Source organism: Engraulis encrasicolus, chromosome 14 (assembly GCF_034702125.1).
Source record: "Engraulis encrasicolus isolate BLACKSEA-1 chromosome 14, IST_EnEncr_1.0, whole genome shotgun sequence".
NCBI classification, from domain to species: domain Eukaryota; kingdom Metazoa; phylum Chordata; class Actinopteri; order Clupeiformes; family Engraulidae; genus Engraulis; species Engraulis encrasicolus.
The window spans coordinates 52,371,486-52,393,772 of NC_085870.1; the positions used below are offsets into that span (position 1 = coordinate 52,371,486).

General features: G+C 45.0%; 1 protein-coding gene across 1 annotated transcript; it reads left to right on the top strand.

The window, feature by feature from the left end:
* The first annotated feature begins 499 nt into the window (after positions 1–499).
* usp4 (ubiquitin specific peptidase 4 (proto-oncogene)) lies at positions 500–21,860 on the top strand. The gene is made up of 22 exons (XM_063216093.1): positions 500–704; positions 2,403–2,530; positions 3,171–3,301; positions 3,769–3,895; positions 4,123–4,268; positions 5,008–5,069; positions 5,418–5,561; positions 6,600–6,717; positions 7,622–7,795; positions 8,297–8,455; positions 8,921–9,145; positions 10,010–10,093; positions 10,283–10,377; positions 10,585–10,770; positions 11,349–11,608; positions 12,245–12,481; positions 13,890–13,960; positions 14,988–15,103; positions 15,843–15,992; positions 17,732–17,835; positions 18,742–18,830; positions 19,541–21,860. The coding sequence occupies exons 1-22, from the start codon at positions 553–555 to the stop codon at positions 19,664–19,666; spliced, it is 3,084 nt and encodes a 1,027-aa protein (XP_063072163.1). The 5' UTR covers positions 500–552; the 3' UTR covers positions 19,667–21,860.
* The last annotated feature ends 427 nt before the right edge of the window (positions 21,861–22,287 follow it).

Sequence of the window (22,287 nt, forward strand, 5' to 3'; positions counted from 1 at the left end):
GCAAGGCAAGATTATTTCTGTCTGTGCCTACATCTGCAGTAGTTCCTGTGTTGGTAGACTGATTGCTTATGTTTTGTTCAATTATATGGCATGTATGGTGCAGTGTGAAAGAATCCAGTAAGTGGATCCCAGAGTGTAAATTAGTTAAAGAAAAATGATCAAAAGGCCAGACCAAACATCCTTAGGTCCATGCCAACACTTACTGGTGGAATAGTCCAAGGCCAACGAAAAAGAAAGTTTCTGTGCCCCATTCATTCTGGTATGGGTACTACAACTCACTCAAAACTTTGGGAAATTGCCTGCAGCATATTCTACCCAGTAGGACTTACTGAAACTGAAGATGCCATGTCATGTGAGTACAGTAAACAATGTGAATGTGCCCATATTTCATATCATATGAAGACGCCCCTGCTGCCTAATGAAAGTAACTGCAGGTAACATCCCTCTGCGTATCTCCCCAACACTACTGTTGTTAGCTAGCCATCAGTGGTTAGCTTGTCATCAAGTTGTCTCTTCAGCTGCGCGCCTACGACCCCGGCATTCTACAGCGCGATGGCGGAGGGAGGCGGACCCGACTCGGGTAACGCGGCAGACGCCGATGGAGAGCCGGTGCCGGCCCAGCAGACAACTGCACCTACAACCGAATGTCAAAAGCAGACCATCGGGACACTACTGAAAACCACACTCCGAAAGGGAGATGAGTGGTAAGTTAGACAACCTGTGAAGCGGCAGTGACAGACAGCGGAAAGAGAACGCTCGCAGGCTAGCTGTGTAGCTAACTAGCTCGTTAGCTAGCAACCAGTCTGTATCAGCCTAGAGTTGGACCCATCGATAGCCAGCTATCATGGCTAGTTAGGGCGTTCTACACAAATGGATACCTTATAGAGGAAACTTGTGATGTGAAAAGGAACGGCTTGATTTTAAACTACCTTTTCGTTCGTGCCTCCAAAGCTCGGCAGTCGTTACACTCAAAACTGATCAGGCGACTAACTTGTGATACCATTGACTCTTATCTCGGATGTTGTGAGCACGAGTTTGCTGGCTAACTTGTAGTAATTCAGTAATTCAAGACAGTTTTAGCCAAATTCAGCCAAATAAACATCTTGATTGGCCCAAGCACTGAACCCATCCATCGTTAATGTCCTTGTTATAGTGACTCTAGCTTGAACACATCTCTGTGTTGGTAACACTAGGGTGGCTAAGAAACGCAGGAAATGAAAGTGAATCCTAGTTAGCTGAGTTTACAATCATGATCATGAGCTAGCCAAGTGGACAACAGTGATCCGGTGGACTTGAAGCACTAGACTGACAACCATGTTTAGGCTATTATTCATTACACTAACGGCACTTAAGTCATAAATGCGGCAATAACATTACCAGCAAATGTAGCCGGTTAGCGATGGTGTATTGGGCAAACTTAGCTGTCCATGGAACGTAAAGTTACACAACATTTAGCTGTCTGATACGTATAACTAATCATGCTGCTCCTAACTGCCACAGTCAGGTCATGTACTCCCCATTACGGTTAGTTATTTTGTAAACTGGTCAGGGGGCTAATTAAACCCATAACATCACTGACGCTCAATAGCTCTTGGAGTTGTAGCAATCTTGCTAACCTAGCAGGCTAATGCTTTGTCATTGGCACTGGGTAATGCCCAGCGACATTTATTTGACACCCACCCGGCACTCTGTCACAGAATCAGACCCTGCCAACATTAGTCCCGTCCCGTGCCCTTTAATACATTCTGGACTATCTGGTGTTCAGCCTAGTTTACTAGCTGAGTGGTCCACAGTTAACCTGGCCGACAACGCCAGACGAATGTTATTGTGGGGAATGTTGTTATGGTATGGGTTGGCCAGGCCATTGGCCTGTATCATGCTGTGCTTGACATGCCATTCAGCAGTCTGTCTGCACTTGTGATCTCTGCTATGCAAAGCTGGCAAAGAATGGCACTAAGAGATGTAGGCTAAGTCATTTAGGTTAAGCGAGTTGCGTGGGAACTTGGATCCCAGTAGGCTCTGTGTACGTACAGTGCAAGTGAGGAGCCTAGAGACAAACCTGTTGGTGAGGTCAAATCTTAAAGTCTTAAAATTAATACAAGTGCTGCCTGTGGCTGTTACTTTCATGAAATCCGGTTAACGAACTTATGGAGTGGAACATTCTTTCCCAAGGGGAACATTCACTTTTGAGAAAAGCCAAAGATGCGGTACTTGGCTGTTGTTCTACTGGCAGTTCTGATTCTTTGTATGCTTTGATCGAGTGAGTTATTATACAGTCATCAGTTGTTTAGCTGTTACACTTTGGTTTTGCATGTTGAGTAAACTTGGCCTCTTATATCCGCCACCATTGATGTAAGTGGAATTTCAATTAAGGTCTTTTTATGTGTTTTTTCCCTCCTCAGGTATTTGATCGACAGCCGATGGTTTAAACAATGGAAGAAATATGTGGGGTTCGACAGTTGGGATATGTACAATGTTGGCGAGCACACCCTTTACCCAGGACCAATAGACAACTCTGGACTTTTCTCAGGTAATGTAGCAATGCATTACTATAAAACGGCAACTACCTTTCCATGGCTTAATTTAAACATCTCTATTGTAAAGTGCAGTAGCTACGCCAACATTGAAACAGAGAAAATGCCTTCAAAGCCTTGGTATTAGGTTGGATATTGTAGTTACTGCAAAGTTGACAGAGCAATATCTGTGAAACTGGACACATTTGGACCATACAGCTTTGTCACAAGATAAAGGAGGTGTTATGAAGACTATTTTGACTAAATATGTTGTTACTGCACTTTGCCTTTGTAGGACCATATACTGTAACCTAGCTATTGTAATGAATAGTTACTGCAGTGCCACATGCATTGAGATGCTGGTTAAGTAAGACATTCAGTGAGTGCTGTTGGTCAGTCTATCCTATGCAGGGAGTGGAGGAATAAAGTCACTTCAATACAGTCTGGGGATGGGGTGATTAAAAAGTGGAGGTGAGAAAAAGGGAAGGGCTGCTGATGTGGAATGTAAAGCCCATGAGGTCATTGCCCTAAATGTATGCATTGTGTGTGTGTGTGTGTGTGTGTGTGTGTGTGTGTGTGTGTGTGTGTGTGTGTGTGTGTGTGTGTGTGTGTGTGTGTGTGTGTGTGTGTGTGTGTGTGTGTGTGTGTTGGGGACAGATTTCGACACCCAGACGTTAAAAGAGCACCTCATCGATGAGCTGGATTATGTCCTGGTGCCCACTGAGGCCTGGACCAAGCTCCTCAGCTGGTATGGCTGCCTGGAGGGCCAGAAGTCCATCGTCAGAAAGGTACACAGTCCAATTATGATGCACTACCGCTGCCGCATGCAATGCAAGCAGCAGTTCAATCCTGTATGTTTTGTTGATGTAGAGATTGATTAGCTGTGCAGATTGATTAATTGATAGTCCTATTTGTTCATTTTTTATTTTATTTAATTTTTTTATTTGATATTTTAGAGATGGAACAAAATAAAGGAACACAAAAACTTTTTCTGTTGATACAGCCTGTCTAAGATATTTTGTTGCATTGTGTTTACTGGATGTTTGCGCAGGGGACTATTACAAGAATCCGACTAAGTTGTATGCCAGGTTCAATTGCCATTGAGGTAGTGGTAAATCGCCTAATAGAAGAGCCTGGAGTCCTCATTTTCTTAGCTTAATGACGACAGTGAGCTATCTATTAGCAAGTCTACCACTTCCTATAGGTTAACTTGGCCAGGTTTATTACTTAACCATGTTCTTGGAATACTCCCCAGGTGGTGGAGCATGGCATGTTTGTCAAGCACTGTAAGGTGGAGGTCTATCTACTGGAGCTGAAGCTGTGTGAGAACGACAACATGGACAATGTGGTTACGAAACATTTTAGCAAAGCCGATACAATTGGTAAGGCATTCTGTCATTTTTGTGTAAAAAAACACACACACACACACACACACACACACACACACACACACACACACACACACACACACACACACATGTGCACAAACGCCACAAAACCCTTCAGACACAGTCAAATTCTATGAGCTTTGTTGGTATTTTTGGTCTTAAATGACGGCTAATGTCCTAGTTAATTACTAGCCTATAAAAAATCCTGTTCTTTGGTGCAGAGACAATTGAAAAGGAAATGAGGACACTGTTTAAAATCCCCACGGAAACGGAGACCCGACTATGGAACAAATACATGAGCAACACCTACGAGCAGTTGAACAAGCCTGACAGCACGGTGCAGGACGCTGGGCTCTTCCAGGGTCAGGTAGGGTTCCTTATTTCCTCGTCTCTTTGGCGAAATGCTACATTCCCAACAGCCGTGGCCTAATGGTAATTTGAAAGTGAAAGCCCACCTGGGAAACTCCAACTCCCATTGTCATTTTGACACACACAGCACTCCACAACACACAGTGGTGCTCACTGCGCTCAACAACATTGCATTTATGCCTCACCCTTTCAAGGGGGCAGTCCTCAATGGCGCACCAAGGGAGCAGTCCAGCGGGACAGTACCATGCTCAGGGTACCTCAGTTATGGAGGAGGATGGGGGAGAGCACTGGCTAATTACTCCCCCCACCAACATGGCGGGTCGCAAGTCGGCACCCTTTGGCCTACGAGTCTGAACCCCTAACCGCTTACCCATGACTGCTCATGGTTAAGGAGATGGGCTTTAGATCAGAGGGTTGCAGTATCAAATCCCACCCTTCCACTCCCTAACACACTCCATGGCTGAGGTACCCTTGAGCAAGGCTGCAGCAGAGACTGTAACTATTGCCCTGTAAATAACTGAGCGTCACTTTGGATAACAGCGGCAGCTAACAGTGATGTTAATGTGTTGTCCACAAAGAAGCCCTGCCTGGTGCAGTAGTGCTGTTGCCCCTTGTGAGTCGCCTTGAATAGAAGTGTCATGTAAATGTAAACGTGTGTGTGTAATGTAATGGAGAGAAGCAGATGCTGCTGAAGGTGATGTTGCTGACTTTGTGTCTCATTGTTGTTCTGCCATCAGGTGCTGGTGATCGAGCGCAAGAATGAGGACGGTACCTGGCCCAGACAGAACGACCACCTTAAGTATGCCCTCTCTGTTCAGTGTCTTTCCCCTCTCTGACCAGTGTCTGTCAAGTCCCTTTCCACAGCTCTCAGCAGAACAGTGTTCCTTGTCCTTGTCCTCTCTCCAGTCTGTTCACAGTCTGTCTACACTTTTAACAGTGATTGCCAAACTGGCCTCAGAGGCTGGAAAGTTAAGATTTACGTGAAGTTGCGGTGCAGCGTAACCAGTTAGACCAGAGGATTAAAACGTGCACAGCCGTACCAGTGATTAAAAAGCTGCACGAAACTATTGCATCATACTATGTTTAATATGTTGTTATTGGCCAAACCTTAAAAGCTAATGTAGGTCTGTCCCTTGTGTGATTTCAGGTCTAGCACACCCACATCTAGAAATTTCACTACCTCCCCCAAGCTTTTTGGCAACTCGTCTGCAACAATATCGTCAACGGTCACCAATGGCGACAGCAGTTCAGGCTACATGCTCAACAACAGCAGCGCCTCCTCTGGAAACCGGTGAGTGGTGCAGGAAATGGCAGATTACAGATTTTCATTACGCTGCCCATATATCAGGAGGTGGGGTTAATCGGCCTAATTCGAACGTTGGACTCCTTCAAACATTCTCAAAACAACATTAAAATTATGTCAGGGGCTGGATAAGATGGCCTCAAGAGCCGTAAACAGTCCGCAAGACATAGGTCCCCCAGACCTGAGGTAGACCAACTGTGTGATACAAATGTGTGTATACTACTATACAATTATATGTTTGTAACCTAAGCCTTACTTCGGAGATTGTGTTGTCAGCCTAAGAAATGAATGATCACGTTCATCATCATATAGGAAGGGCAACACACCTGTACGTGTGTACACCTGTAGGTGACAACACCTGCGTCACACGCAGTAGGAATGTTTGCCAGAGTTCTTGTTTTGTTGAGCCATGTTCTCCAATGCTACCCTACATAACTCGTTTTGTCACTTGGCACGTTTTAATAACTGGGGGAACTTGGATGCTTGCGACTGTACAATGACTCGTTACAAAATTCAAAGGTTAAATCAGAGGTTGCTCATTTCAAACCTGTTGATACTTTCATTTCGCACCTTTGTTACTGGTTTAGTTTGGTAGCACACACCAAGTGTTCAATGACGACAAAGATATTTGGAGGTCTTGAGGTTGATGCGTATTAAGGGTGTGATCACAGACTCCATAACAATACCATTCAATATCGATTTCTTCAGGCAGTGATTCAATTATTTTTGATACTTAAGAATTCCCTAATTCGATATGGTATTATTCAATTAGATTTTTTCCCAATTCACTTATGTTGCACAATTTACAGCTAAGGCATTGGGCAGGGGCCAGCGATTTGATTATTTTTGATACTGAATAATGCCCCCCATTATACGATACGATATGATTCAATTCGATCGTTGACTGTAGGATCAACGCATCAACACATATCGATTATTATTTACACCCCTAAAGCGTATAGTATGTACTGTATAGTACATTGCTCTCTGCCAGCTGAGTTGTAATGAGTGTTTTGTGTGTTGCAGGTTGGGAGGGTATAACTCATACAGTTCAGGCTACGGCTACAGGGAGTCGGCGTCTCAGCCCGGCCTGTGTGGACTCAGTAACCTGGGCAACACATGCTTCATGAACTCTGCTCTCCAGGTAAGTAACACACACACACACACATACACACACACACACACACACACACACACACACACACACACACACACACATACACATACACGCACACACATGCTTCCTGCCAAGCTAGGCCTAGCTCTACATTATAAATTAGTCAAATACATCAGATCCCTGAATGTCAGTGTGTCACAGTGTATTGAGTGTCCTAAACGTCCTATGAAGCCACACAAAGATCAATGAAGTAAGTAGACCCTGAATGAAAATTTGCACCATATTTCCATCATGTCCAGTGATTTTCACAGAAGAGACACCATCTTAAAACGATCTGAAAGATAATCAACGAGATTTCTTTCCAGTAGTTCCAGACTTGAATCTCTCTCACCTCTCCCTTTGGTTTTGGTTAGCGACACCCAAAAGACACCATGTAATGGCAATATCCAAGTAACATACTTTGATGACGCTTGCTGCATTTCCTTTCTGTATGACTTGTCTGCAGTAATCATGTCTTCATGGAAAGTTGGTGTATTTCTTAGCTGTCTTAGCTGTTTCTTCTTTCCCTTGTGCCAGAACAATTTGTTGCCTATTCCTTTTTGTCTGTCTCTTAGTTCTTTTGTGTCAGTGAGACACTCTAAAGACTGTCTCTTTTGTTGAACTTGAAAAAAGAAAAATATGTATCGATTTGAGGTGCTCTTTGGATGGGAAATGCAGAACTTAAAAAAAATAAAATCCAAGGCACTCTCGTCCATCAAACATAAAAAACATTTATTGCATAGCTTGGTTACAGAAAACCTTTTTTGACTTTTTTTTCCTCTAAGTTCTGCATTTTCCCATCCAAAAACCACCTCAAATCGATACGTTTTTTTGACTCCAGGAGGCGCTCCTTAAACAACCTTCTTCTGTACATGTGTCTCTTGTGTCACAGTGCCTGAGCAACGCGTCGCCCCTGACAAACTACTTCCTGAACGACCAGTACGAGGTGGAGATCAACCGTGAGAACCCCCTGGGCATGCGGGGGGAGATAGCCGAGGCCTACGCCGACCTGGTCAAGCAGATGTGGCTCAGCCGGAGCAGCTACGTCGCTCCCCGCACTTTCAAAGTAAGCACGCCCCTCAGCTGTGGAGTGCTGTGCGTGGCTGAAGGGAGCTATTTTGTCAAAATACTGGCTGCATAAACCAACCCTACCGCAGAGATACACCAGCGGCGATCTGAGCGAGTCGAGCGACGGAAGTAATTGACTTTGTATTGAGTCGAGAGACAAAAGCGATTCTGGAGACTAGAGCGATTTGCGCGACGAGCGCGACAATTTGAAGTTGAAATCTTTTCAACTTTCTATGACGCGGTTCGGCGACAAGCCGCGACAGCCAATGACTGTATAGAGGTCAGTGACCACAGCCAATGGGAATGCTTGAATGCTCTGCCTTCTGCCTGTACGGACATACTCTAGTCTCCTCAATCTCTCGTATCGCTTGCTGCTACACTCTGTCGCTTGAATCGCGTCGCCGCTGGTGTATCTCTGCGGTTATTTATTTTGCCTCTCCTCTCCTCTCCTCTCCTCTCCTCTCCTCTCCTCTCCTCTCCTCTCCTCTCCTCTCTCCAGACGCAGGTGGGCCGCTTTGCGCCCCAGTTCTCAGGGTACCAGCAGCAGGACTCCCAGGAGCTGCTGGCCTTCCTGCTGGACGGCCTCCACGAGGACCTCAACCGCGTCAAGAAGAAGCCTTACCTCACCCTGAGGGACGCAGAGGGACGACCCGACGAGGTAACTAGCCGCAAATTTCTCACTGTGAAATGCTCCACCCTCGGTAGTGCGATGCCAATCAGTGTCAGTCATTAGGCATATTGATTAGCCACTACATACAGAGAGTGGAGCAAACGTGGGGGAAAACAAGCAATTTCATGGGCGGGCCCAGAAATGCTGACTGGGTCTATCAGGAAATGCACGGGCTTGATGCATCTTACTCTACTAGATGCAATTCTTTGATTGCATGCTTTCTTTTACTCAATTTGCAGATTATGGTGGTAGTCTGGTCTACGCTTCATGAAGCACAATTATGTGGAGAGTAAATAAACAATGTTGTCAAAATAAACGTATAGCTATGTAGTTCAGGCTGCAGTTAGTGTTTTTTTTAATGCCATCTTGTGTCCGATTGTTGCGAATGAGTGCAGGTTTCGGTTGGTGTTCTAGTGTTAGTTTCTAATACCATCCTCTCCGGCTGCGTGTCAGATTGTAGCGAAGGAGGCGTGGACGAACCACCGGTTGCGTAACGACTCCATCATCGTGGACATCTTCCATGGCCTCTTCAAGTCCACGCTGGTGTGCCCCGAGTGCTCCAAGGTCTCGGTGACCTTTGACCCCTTCTGCTACCTCACGCTGCCGCTGCCCATGAAGAAGGACCGCACCATGGAGGTCTTCATGGTCCGCTCCGACCCCCAGAGCAAGCCCACACAGGTTAGCCTCTACACCTTTTTGTTTTTATTAAAAAAAAAAAAAATTGTGGGGGGGGGGCTTTTATTCCCCCAATTGAGAAAATAATGGGAGAGGGAGAGAGATGGGGGAGGATCAAGAAATGACAGCGGACAGGAAGAACTGGGGTTTGCGGTGCAGCAGTCTACGGTGCCTCAGCCATTTCAGCCACGGCCAAGGTCTGCCTCTAGAGTTTGTACTGTACAAACAGGACACACATACACGGCTCCTGTAATCAGGCATGGAATTTAATCTTCAGCATTAGTTGGCCATAGTGTCCTCGAAATGATGATTTTAGGCAGAACAATTTTGCTGCGATCAATTTTTTCCCATCTCCAACTAGACCAAAAGAATTACCGTACATTGAGAAATGCACAGCTTTATGAAAATTCATGATGTTATCTACCTGCTGGTTTTGGACACCTATTGTATAAATCTCTGTCTGACCTGAACTCTTGAAACAAGCCCCATATGCGGTCATGAAATATGCATCAGCTTCCCAGAATAAATGAGCATACATTTTAAAATGTGGATTGATGGATGGAAAGTGAAAGTCATCCGTAGGTAATGGGCATAGCCATTCTGCATTCCCTGCATACCTGGGGCATATTGGAAGTCGTGTGTAGGTGATATGTAGAGATGCTCCGATTGATCAGCCGCTCATCATGATCGGCTGATCCTGCTTTAAAAATGTTTGATCGGAAAACCCAGTCAAGCGCTGATCGTCTCATGCTGTGCATAGTAGAGCAGGAAACTCAGCAGCAAAAAAAGCATCCTTACTTGCCTTTTCATTATAGAAAGTACTGTGTTGTGTGACCATGTGCTGCCGTATTGTGTTGTGTATCTCAGTACAGGGTGGTGGTGCCTAAGCTGGGGCTGGTGTCAGACCTGTGCAGTGCCCTCTCCAAGCTCTGTGGAGTCCCCGCAGAAAATGTGAGTAGCGCCTTTCTCAAGTAACATCTAGTTAAAATATTTTCTAGCTTTATCACTAGTCAAAAGGAGATGTGCATTTACAATCATTGCTCAAAAAACTTTCAGTGAACATATTGATTAAATAATGTAGTTCAGTAGTATTTGGTGTAGCTGCTAGACTTACGGAGTGTCTCTGTGTCTGTTGTGCAGATGGTGGTGGCAGACGTTTACAACCATCGCTTCCACAAGGTGTACCGGAGAGAAGACGGCCTCAACCATATCATGGAGAAAGACGACATATTTGTGTAGGTGGCCAATTAGTGGCAAGAACGTGAGCTTCTACCGATCTGTTAGCATCGTAGATGGTGGCATTTCCTTGCAGCTTTTTTTGAGGGTATGGGTCATCCTCTATTTGAAAAATCCAGAGAAATTCCGCTTGACCTGAACACTGATGTATAACTTGTATAAACCTTTCGTATCGTTGATCCTAAATGCCTGCTGTCCTGCTGTAGGTATGAGGTGGAGGAGGAGGACAGTGAGAAGATGAATCTGCCCGTCTACTTCAGAGAGCGGCACTATAAGCAGGGGGGAGGCTACTCCTCCGGCACCCTCCTCTTCGGCCAGCCCCTCCTCATCACCGTACCCCGACACAACCTCTCCATAGACACACTCTACCAGAAGGTCCTCGAACGCATCGGGTCAGTCACCAGTCGCTTCCTCTGATGTCACTTCCTGTATAATTCTGGAATTCTCTCCCTCTCTCCCCCGACAAAAGGCCCATCTCTCTCACCTTTCTGTTTCTCTTTGTGTCTCTCTCTTGCTCTCTCCCGCTCTCTACCTCTTTCTATTCTTTCCCTTACTCTCTCTCTCTCTCTCTCTTTGTGTGATGCCCTGTATTAAGCAGTTGGGTGTCTGTCTCTCTCCCTCTCTGTCTCACTATCTAACGTGCACACTCAGAAGCCTCATATACAAGCCTCATATGTAGTTATTAAATAACAAGCACCTACCATGTTGACTAGGTCCCCTGATAAGTGGGTTTTCTTCACTTGTTTTATAATAATTGAGTGGTTGGTGTTTGGAGACTACACTGAATAGCTTTTCCAGGTTGATGCCTGGACTTCTCTGAACTGGCCCACCCACCTCAGCAGGGTAGGGGTGTTTGCTGGTGTAGTTAGATTGCATCATGATTGATGAGGGGATTGTAAACATCTCTCTCTCTCTCTCTCTCTCTCTCTCTCTCTCTCTCTCTCTCTCTCTCTCTCTCTCTCTCTCACAGGCGCTATGTGAAGCGCTCTCAGCTGTCCGTCGTTGAGAACCGGCCCACAGCCTCGGCCACCGCCTCCAGTAGCTCCGCCCACAACTCAGAATGCTCCGCCTCGGCGTCCGCCTCTGCATCTGCCTCGTCCAATCACAACGCGGGGGTGAGCGGTGGCTACACCAGCCCCCAGTCAGAGGGGGCGTCATGGAGCGCAGGCTCCAGCAACGGCAGCAGCAGCCACTCCGAGCCCTTCAACGGCCCCAACGGAGACTGCCATGGTGAGCCTCACACCAGACATTACATTACATTACATCTAGCAGAGGCTTTTGACCAAAGCGTCTTAGAAGGAGGACATTCAAGCAAGTGCAGAGTAAGGGGTCTGTACAGACTAGAGTACAGCAATATACAAGTAATGTAGAACGGATAAAGAGTAGAAAAGTAGTGGAGGACCGACAAAATGTAGTGCTGGTTAGTGCCCATGATCAGGGGGTGAGTAGAAGCTCTCGGAATAGATTAGTCTTCACTAGCTTCTTGAAGGTTGATAGGGATGACCAGACACCAATTGTTCCGCACAGCAGCCTTTGGAGGGTTTCAGACCTTCTCAGAGATATGCTCTGGCAAACTGGCATCGTGAAAAGGCGTGCCATTTCACGCTTGTGCATTCCATGTGTGGGTGCAAAGCATTTTCTGGTAAAGTCATGCACTACAATGACGCCGAAAAGCAGTTTTGTCACGTGACCAGGCTTGCGCGAGGCAATTCATTGTCCCTGTGGCCGCAGTAAATTTCTGTTGCTTAAGGCAAAAATACAATAGTGGCATTAGCTGTGGTGGCACCACCCTGAAGCCTGCTACTACTCAGACGTCATTTTCCCCATGTTCATCATTTTCTCTGTGTGTCATGACGTTTGTGGCAGCGGCTGAGGAGGAGGAGCCCATGGACCACCAGGTCAGCCCCGAGCCGGAGAACAGCCAACCAGAGACGGCGGACGGCGAGGAGGAAGGCTCAGACCAGGAGAGCGAGGCCAATGGGAACGGAGAGAGGGCAGGCAGAGCGCCGCGCGATAGACTCTTCTCCTTCAGCATGGTCAACTCGTACGGCACGGCCAACATCAGCCCCCTGCCGTGCGACGGAAACATCCTCAAACTCACAAGTCAGTCTGACGGGAGAGACGGGCGCCCTCTGGTGGGGATGTTGGGTGCTTTTTCAGGAGAGATTATACAGGTCCACACTGCCTAAGACAAAGTGCAGTAACTACGCCAACAGTGAAACTGAGAAAATGCCTTCAAAGACTTGGTATTAGGTTGGATACTGTAGTTACCGGAAATTTGACATAGCGATATCTCTAAAATGGGACACCTTTGGATCACAATGCTTTGTCACAAGATAACAGAGGTGTAATGAAGACCATTTTCAGTCTAAACTCGTTTTTTACAAAATAGGTAGTTGATGCACTTTGCCTTTATATGGAAGCATACATTATTGAGCCCTAGGCACATTTCTCCTCTTGGTGTCCGTATATGTCACCACAAATAAGATGTGATTTAAACTGTAGACTTTAATCATAAAGATGGCTGATGTGCCATGGGGCACCTAAGTCACGCCCTTCTACTTCCGATACATGGGGCAGGAGCTCGCAAAATTTTGAATGCGAGTCAATGGAGCGAGTCAATCTAAATCCTCATCCCGTTTGGCATGTGCTCCGGATTTCACATATGATGACAGTGAATTTGAAAGGTTTGGATTTGCGTCGTAAGACCACTCATTTTCGGCACGCAAGAAACGTTATTTTAGCTTTTGTGCAAAACTGTGTTGGAGACTACACTTGCGCCTCGCATATCTGACGTGAACCGAGGCACAGCCAACCCTACCGCGGCTTAAGTGGCTGCACGTCGGACATGCGACGTCTGTTGTGTAGTCCAAATAATTACATGTTTTTGCACACTCACAACTCAAAAATCGCTTGCCAAGTGAAGTCAACAAGCACACCATTGTTTGTTATTAATTCTGAGGCACAGCATATGTGTGATCGACGGGGAAATGCGAGGTGGGTCGGAAAATAGCTTTGATCAGTCCATTACAGCCCAGTCAAAAGTTTTTCCGTTGCCAGCCCCAGAAGCCGCCCGGAAGGGGTGGAGACTTAGGTGCCCCATTGTCCCAATATTTATGGACGTGACTGTATGTTTCTCATGCAGTGTGAAGATGATTGTTTTTGTGGTTTGGTTATGTATTGTACAGCAAATGCTCCTCTGGCCTCTGTGATTAGCATTGTACCCAAAGTTTGTGAATGGCTGCTACATAAGGAGTTGCTTTTATATTGCGGAGACCAGGGGTGTATTCCAAGAACATGGTTAAGCGATAAACCTGTCTAGGAAGGCCTGCATGAAGTGTTAAATCTGCACATACAGGAGATGGCCCACAGCTGCCATTTAGTGTAGAAAGTAATAACTCCAGGCTCTTGTATTAGATTATTAACGTGGATTACTTCTTAGCCAGGTTCCTGGCATACTCCCCTGAACCGCCAGAGCTGACCCTGTTGTCTCTCCTGGTCTCTCTTCCAGCACATTCCACAGTGGCCATAGACTGGGATTCGGACATCAAGAAGATGTGCTATGACGACCAAGAGGCAGAGGTCAGACTCACGACATTACACATCATCACATGGTTACATAACAAGGTTGTCAGCTCACCCAATGATCTTGTAACAACTCGGAGAAGAGGAAGTAACTCACTCGCAAGTGGAAAGCACAGCACTGAATTTACAATTGCAATATTATTATCATGTGAATCTTTAAATGGAGCAAACAGTTGTGAGAGGATGATGAAGTGTTTTGGGGTGTGTGTGAATGTGAGGCAGTGGTATTTATTAACATTACATTACATTACACTTGGCTGACGCTTTTATCCAAAGCGACTCATGGATATTACAGGGTATTGTTGGTTACAGTCCCTGTAACAATGTGCGGTTAGGTGCCTTGCTCAAGGGCATTCTCAGTCATCGAGGGAAGAAGGGATTGGTAAGGGAGGGGATTGAACCTCCACCCCTCTGATTTACAGTCCTACTCCCTAACCTTTGCACCATGGATGACCTTTTCTATGGTTCATCAGCTTGAAAGGGTGGAGGTTGCTTCTAAATTTCGTTTCCCACAATCTGTGGGTTGCAAATACACTAAGTTAAGGATGCATCTCTGTTCAAATGAGGGACATGCATAAGAATGAGGTACATTGCAGTATTCAGTGTGACTAACATTTTGAGGAGTAGAAGTCGGTAGCTATACTATTTGTACAGAAATTGAAAACTAAGTAATGTCCTGTTGCCAAAATATCACTGTGAGGTGCATGGCATTTTGGACAGGTCTTCCATCATCACAATGCCACTTCAGACACGTTGCCCCCCCCATCAAAGGGCGCTTTGCCGTTTGTCGTGCTAAAAAAAACCCTCACATTTGAGACTATCAATTTGCAGACCTATTTCTTTACATGCATGTTAGATCCCAAACCACGCAGTAACATACAACAGCATTATCTATCTCTGTATATTACTGCAGTATTACATAAAGCAGTATTACCTCTGTATAGTACCACAGTATCATTAAGCACTAAATTTGGTGTGTGTGCGTGTGTAACTGTGTGGTGTGTTCCTGTGCTCCCCTGTGCAGGCGTATGATAAGCATGAGAGCATGGTGCAGGCCCAGAAGAAGAGGTCCACTGTAGCGCTGAGGGACTGCATCGAGCTCTTCACCACCATGGAGACACTCGGAGAACACGACCCCTGGTGGGCAAACACTCTCTCTCTCTCTCGCTCTCTCTCTCTCTCGCTCGCTCGCTCGCTCGCTCTCTCTCTCTCTCTCTCTCGCTCTCTCATTCATACACTTTCACTTTCGTTCAGTTTGCACTCTTAAGAAGCCCATAAAAAGAGGCCCATCTCTCTTGCTTTTCTGTTTCTATCTTTGTCTCTCTTTGTTCTGTCCCGCTCTCTACCTCTTTCTGGTCTGTTCTCTCCCTCCGTCTCTCTCTCTCTCTCTCTCTCTCTCTCTCTCTCTCTCTCTCTCTCTCTCTCTGTCTCATGCTCTCTCTCTCTCTCTCTGTCTCATGCTCTCTCTCTCTCATCCGTACACTTCCACTCGTTCAGTTTGCACTCTTACACACAGCTGCTTTGTGAGATAACTTGCACTCAGCGCTTTTGGCCTCCTTACAAGAATAATGTTGTGTGAAGGCAACCCTTCGGGGAAAAAGTGAACTGAGCCCAAGTTAAAGAGCCCAGCTTCCTCATTATCCAAACTCCTCTGCATGAAACACTTGTACCGAATGGTCTATAATCAGAGTTGTATAAAGTAGAAGTAGAAGTTCTCTTACAGATGTAGTTACAACGCTAGTATTATGATATTACTTAGTTCATTCCTTGTAATATGACCATTCTAGTGTTGGAATTACATCTGTGAGAGTACCTCTACTTCATACAATTCTGGTTATAATATTGGTGTACTCATTGTGTGTGTGCGTGTGCGTACTAGGTACTGTCCGACCTGTAAGAAGCACCAGCAGGCCACTAAGAAGTTTGACCTGTGGTCGCTGCCCGGCATCCTGGTGGTGCACCTCAAGCGCTTCTCCTACAACCGCTGCTGGAGAGACAAGCTGGACACAGTGGTCGACTTCCCCATCAAGTGAGCACAGGGGAGGGAAAAGGGGAAGGGTGTTGCGCGTGTGTGTGTGTGTACATGTAAGTGTGTGTCACTTTTTTGGCAGGGTATGTCCTTGGGTAACATTTGAAAATGCTCGTGGTGCCACTGCCCATTGGGAAGAAACTTCTTTTTTTCAGTTTCAAAAGTCTTGCTTCTATATACTGTACGGTACATCAGAAGGCGACACGACACAGGATAGATACTGTATCATACAGCTACAGTACCAACACCCATGCTCTTTCATGACCTTCATGTTTATCATTTACCTTTATCACTTTTCAAGTTGCATCCAGAAAGTGTATTCCTTAAAGACCTATGAGGGCAAGAGGAAGCAGGGGGTCAATGTTTTCATTTTTGCAGCTTTAGATTTTAAACCCAGACATAAAACCGTACTCTTGCTGTGAATGAAAGAACCTGAATTGTATTTGACAATGTTTTGATTTGCTCTATGATTTGGGCCACACCTGAAATTGAGGACATACTCTCTTGACTAATGTGTACATGTACAAAAAGCAGAAGCTGTTTGTTGAATCCCTATTTTGGCTAGCGTGATGTGCAAGAAAACAATTCACTTCCTCATGTCTTTGGCAAAGTCATGCAAGCACTCTGTCTGCCCACGGCTGTTTCAAAGCTCAGCTCAGCAAGTCATGTCACAATGGCACAATAGGCTCTTATTTCACCATCACTGTCAACTGAGAAGTCATACCACAGTGGTGGTACTCAGGCTTTTACTTAATCACTCAATCATACTCTGCAACGTCTACGAAGATGTAGATGTAATAGATAACCTTAATGCTCAACACAAAGTGAAATAGTTTGACCTTACTCTACCACTAGGGGGCAGCAGACTCATGGAAAAGTTAATGAATGCGTAACTGTGTGTAACTAGTTCAGACCAGGAAATTGTGCAATAATCTCTTTGAGTCACCCCCACACGCCCACCACCATTTTTTTTACCTGAAGCCACAGGAACACTACACATTTGTTTTGGCTTTTTTGAAGACCGGGTATTGGTTAAAAATGTCAGAACTGTCCTCAAGACTAGAGCCATCCAAATAAGCTCGTAGACATCTGTTACGCATGTGTGTGTGTGTGTGTCCTTCCTCTTGTCCCGGGGCTGTGTGTGTCCGGGTGTGTGTCCCCGTGTGTGTCCGTGTCCTATGGGCCTGCGTCTCTGCTTGACGTGTGTGCATGTGTCACACCACTTGTCCCAGAGCCAAAGAGGAAGTGGTTGCTTCACTCCCGTAAGTCCCAGCCCAACCCCCCTCATGAGCTGATTCACTCTGACTTGCAGTTTGTCCACCAGAGACCCTACTGTACTGTATAGCAGTTCCCAGACTTTTTCCTGCTGTGACAGAGGACCTATTGTCCACCTGCTGTCGCTACCGGTAGTAAACCTGCTCCAAGATTTGGCCTGTTGCCCTCAATATGACCTCAAGATCCCAACTCTTGCAGAGATGCTTCAACAATGGGACAGATCAATTATTTTGAAACTCTTGTACTGATCAGAAATAAAAAGGTGTGATGATCTGAAATAATAAGAAAAAAATTAGTTTGTAGCTTCATACTGGGACGAATTAAAATACTTGAACAGCAATTCATTCCATAATTTTGTGGTTCCAATCTAGATCAATGTAAACCCGAAAATGCCTGTATGTTTATCTACTCTGTAGTCCCACAATGTGTCCGAAATCCAATGAATTGTCCTTTTGTCTCCTCAGGAACTTGGACATGTCGGAGTTTGTGTGCGATCCGAAAGCTGGGCCCTACGTCTATGATCTGGTGGCCGTCTCCAACCATTATGGTGGCATGGGTGGAGGACACTGTGAGTAACTGTTCTCTATGAAATGAAAGAAGGAAAATCCGCACACTATTGCGGCTCACCGATTTATTCAACACAACGTTTCGACGTGAAACGGTCTTTATGACATCACATCACACTATGAACTGTTACTGCTAGACAGGATGTGCAGATGCAAAACACTGCGATACATGTTCAGGGGTATGTGAAAATGAAGGAGTTTGAATAATAGCTTTCTTGTCATGTCTAGCAAATTGCAAAGTGCGTATACTCACTATGCTAAGCATAACCAAATCAAGCTAACACAGTTCCACTGGCAACTTTGTTGGCTTGATTTGTTTATGCTTAGCAGGGTGAGAACACTCAAATTGCAGTGTGATAAAACTCATGTATTGTCCCACAGTTAAAGTCAGTGCCATACAACACTGTGTTTACACCAGACTGGACAGACGCAACCACTGTCTTGCAGAGGATCAATATGCTGACCCATAATACATAGTACTAAGCACTTTTTTGTTTACAATAAATTCAGATAGGAGAACACTTCAACGTGCTTCCTGATAGAACCACTTGAATGCTAACGTTTTGTTCTTCGTATCAGCATTTCCTGGTTGAATAATGTTTACTCTATTTGATTGAGTGTTTCTCATAGTTTGCATTAAAGTGCTCTTTATCCAAATTATGCAGTTGCAGCATGAGCTACATGTGTTCTCAAACGATTAAGGCGTATTGCCAGGGTGTTAGTTCATTTTGAGTAGCCCTCAACTGACCGTTTAATTATTTACTCGATGACTGACATTTTTTAGATCCTTTTGGTGACACTTTCTCCATGTATCCAGGAACTCTGCCTTTTGCTTTTGTTATGCTCGGTAAATGAGTGACTGACCGTGTAACCAAATCCCCCACATTCCTACTTCCTCCTCCCCTCAGACACGGCCTTCGGGAAGAACAAGGTGGACGGGAAGTGGTATTACTTTGACGACAGCAGCGTGTCCGCCTCTTCTGAAGACCAGATCATTGTGAGTAAAGTTTGATTGCGCAAGTGCTAAGTGATTGCGCACCTCAACGTGTCGTCACCTTGGACATTTACCTGTCTTACTTGCTTTGCTCACCGCATTTCCTTATTAGCGCGGCCCACAGACCTGCCTCTGTTTAGCCAAATAAAGCAGTCATTTTAAAACCTTAGACACCGGAGTTCCTGGTTGCGGCTAGCACCTGGTTTTGACAGCTGCTTCTTTGTGTGTGTGTGTGTGCGTGCGTGTGTGTGTGTGCGCGCGCGCGCGTGTGTGTGTGCGCGCGTGTGCGTGCGCGCGTGCCAGTGAGTAATAATAAATGTGTTGTATAACGTTTTCATTAGTTACAATGAGTAACTATGACGTGATTTTTTGTCATTGTGTGTGCGTGTTGGTGTGTGCATGCATGCGAACGTGGGTGTATAAGTGAGTTTTTTGAAGGAGGAAACCAACGCACACCAGAGGTTACGAGGTGCAGGTAGCGGGAGCAAGATCAATTTTGTAGAAGAAGATACGGCACACTCTTGTCCATCGTGCTGCAATTTATTTACAAAACAACGTTTCGGCCCGTATGGCCTTTCTCAAGTTTTAAGTGTGCGGTATCTTCGTCTACAAAATTGTATACGTGTGTTTACCATAGTTCTCTAATTTAACCCCTCTGTGTGTGTGTGTGTGTGTGTGTGTGTGTGTGTGTGTCTCTCTCTCTCCTGTCCCAGACTAAGGCTGCGTATGTGCTGTTCTACCAGCGGCGTGAGGAGGGCAGTGGCAGCCCCTCGAAGTCATCTCCATCTGCATCCCAGGGGGCCCAGGACAGCCCTGAGGACACCATGGACACCAACTAAAGGACACTTTAGCCCAGCTTTAGGGGAGCACACATACTCCAATGAACCAACCACCAACAACAACAAAAACAAAAAAGCTGGATGATAAACATTTGACATTGAAAACACAAAATGAGTGAAATCAAGACGTGACAGATAAACACCACACAACCACCCAGAGGCCACTTCACACAGGGCCTGCGTTTTTTTTTCTTTTTAAGACTTTAAAATATATAGGCCCATGTCATACTGCGCTATTTTTCAACTCTCTCACCTACATCACCACCAAGAGCCTGTGACATCCAAAAAAAAAGACAAACACACAAACTCACGCATACACAGTTTGGTGTGTCTGTGACATAAAGACTTTGAAGAGCTTGCCGCCTGCTCTCTGGATTAATTATAGTTTATCGAATTGTAAAAGCATAAGAAAAAATAAAGAAGGGTGATTTATGCATAAGACGATACAACCTTTGTCTGGACGAACATGAATGTGTAGAAGCTGCCTCAAATAGATCAACACGATATGGTTGGTCACCCTTTAGGAAGGATAAGTGGGAAGAGGAGGGAAAGGTGGTGATAAAGAAGCCAAATGTATAATATTTTTTTTTGTCTCAACCAAAGCATGGCAAGTGGCATGGTGTGATGGAGATGGGCTTGCTGAGTGGCGTGATGGCGGTGTTGATGGAAGTGACCTAGTTGAAGCTCTCGGTTTTCACTGTAGACTAGAGATGACGTTTATGCAAAAACTCCAAAATATTCCTAAATGGCTTTCTGCACTTGATCTAAGACCCCTGCTCCTCTGAATGACCGCAGTCTATTTGGAGACAACCCCCCCATGCGCACACACACACACACACACACACACACACACACCGTCACCCCTTCCCCCCAAAACAGAGTTGTGCTGCAGGTAGCGTTTCCTGTACGTTTTTGTTTGCAAATTTCCATCTTCATATTTTGGTGCTTTTGTAAGAGGAAACGAGGCTGTTGATCTGATTTTCTCCATGAGGAGGGGCAAAAAGAGAACGTGGTTTGTGGGTTGGTTACGCTGGTCTCTTCTGCTTTTTTTGCAAGGGAGTTTTTTAGTGGACTGCTGAACAAGTTTTAAAAACTAAAAAAAATAATCTGTGCTGCTCGGACACTAAACCCATAGCACCAGCGGCCTTGGAAGCCCCGTCGACCTGTTAATGAGGTCAGGGGCATGTGTGAGTGCTTTTAGCTTTTATTTGAAGAAGAGGATGATTATGTATCACATGAAATTTATGAATAAGTAAATGACTATTTTTGTTTGCTTTGTGGGATGGATGGGGGGGGTTGGTTGTTGGCGTTGTTTCAATTTACGTCTTCACTTGATTGAGAGAAAGGTGGTTAATCCCTTCATCCGAAAATAAATAAATAAAATCACCTGCCTCTTCACAGGAAAAGACTTGACTTTGACACTTGGCAGTTATGACAGCTGTCATACGTAAAGCACACCTTATTCGTTCAATAAGTCGGGTTGGGCCGAATTTCTTTGAAGTGGTGCTAAATTGACTTTGAGACTTGAAAATAGTTTTTTGACCAAGAAAAGGCTCATGTCTGCAGCCATTTGTCTTGTCCAGAAGATGCACAAAGTGCACTAGGCTCCTAATACCAAGACTGGTTGGAGAGCATCAATAATTTTACACAGCAGTTTATTAGTAGTACAATGACATACTTTTTTGGAAGATTTTTTTAAAAGAATTTTGTGTTTACCATTTTTTGCTCCATATGTAGGAAGCTACTAAATTGTTGTTGGGTGCAGTTTTTGCTTCCCATTTTTTTTTCCTCCCTTGGTAATTCACAAAACAAATGCTGATCTTTTTTTACCCATGGTAAGTTCCACTGTGAGAAATCTGCCCAGACGTGACCTAACTGTTGATATTGATGAAGAGACAAAATGCTTTACATTGCATAAAACACATCCCCATTGCAACGTATGCAGTGGCAGACGCATAGCCAAGGCAAAAGTCATGTTTTGTGTGTAATAGACTGGATTATTTTCTCTTATTACCTCTGCGATATGAACACTTTCAAGTGTTTTCTTGTCCACTTGGATAGATGTACATAATTATGCTGTATTTACAAAATAGCAACATCACTTTGTTCTGGTATTTATCATATTGCCAATATCTGCAATATCAGATTTTCGATTACATTGAATTGAAAGCTCAATAAAGAATGGAAGCCTGTGCATGGCCTTTAGTTTGCATGTTCAGTCAGGGAATGCTTTTCATCAGGACATACAGTGTTTACTTTGTTGAAAATCAGTGAAGTGTAGTCTTTTCTCATACTGTTCTTTGCCTCAACAGTAGACAGACATCAGCAGTTTGGGATTTTGCCAGGGCAGTTTGGAGATGCTCTCATGTTCAATGTATTGTTCTAAAACTACAACAGAGGTTCTTAACCGTTTTTGAACGCCCCCTTGACCTAATCATAAGCCTGCCAACCCCCCTTAGTATTGAAATAAATAAGATGGTGTCCCCCAATTTGCAACTGAAGACCACCCCCAATATAGGCTACCTAGAGAGCAATTTCATTCAGGCATGGCAACTTGTAAAACTAAGCCTCTGAGGTCAAGGCTGTTTAACAGTTTTCCTAATTAGGTCACCCAGCCAGAC

Excerpts from the sequence above, each read along its gene's own strand:
- usp4 (XM_063216093.1), top strand. The coding sequence starts at position 553 with ATGGCGGAGGGAGGCGGACCCGACTCGGGTAACGCGGCAGACGCCGAT. Across the intron at positions 5,562-6,599 it reads AGCGCCTCCTCTGGAAACCG|GTTGGGAGGGTATAACTCAT; the intron begins GTGAGTGGTGCA and ends TGTGTGTTGCAG. Across the intron at positions 18,831-19,540 it reads CTTCTGAAGACCAGATCATT|ACTAAGGCTGCGTATGTGCT; the intron begins GTGAGTAAAGTT and ends CTCCTGTCCCAG.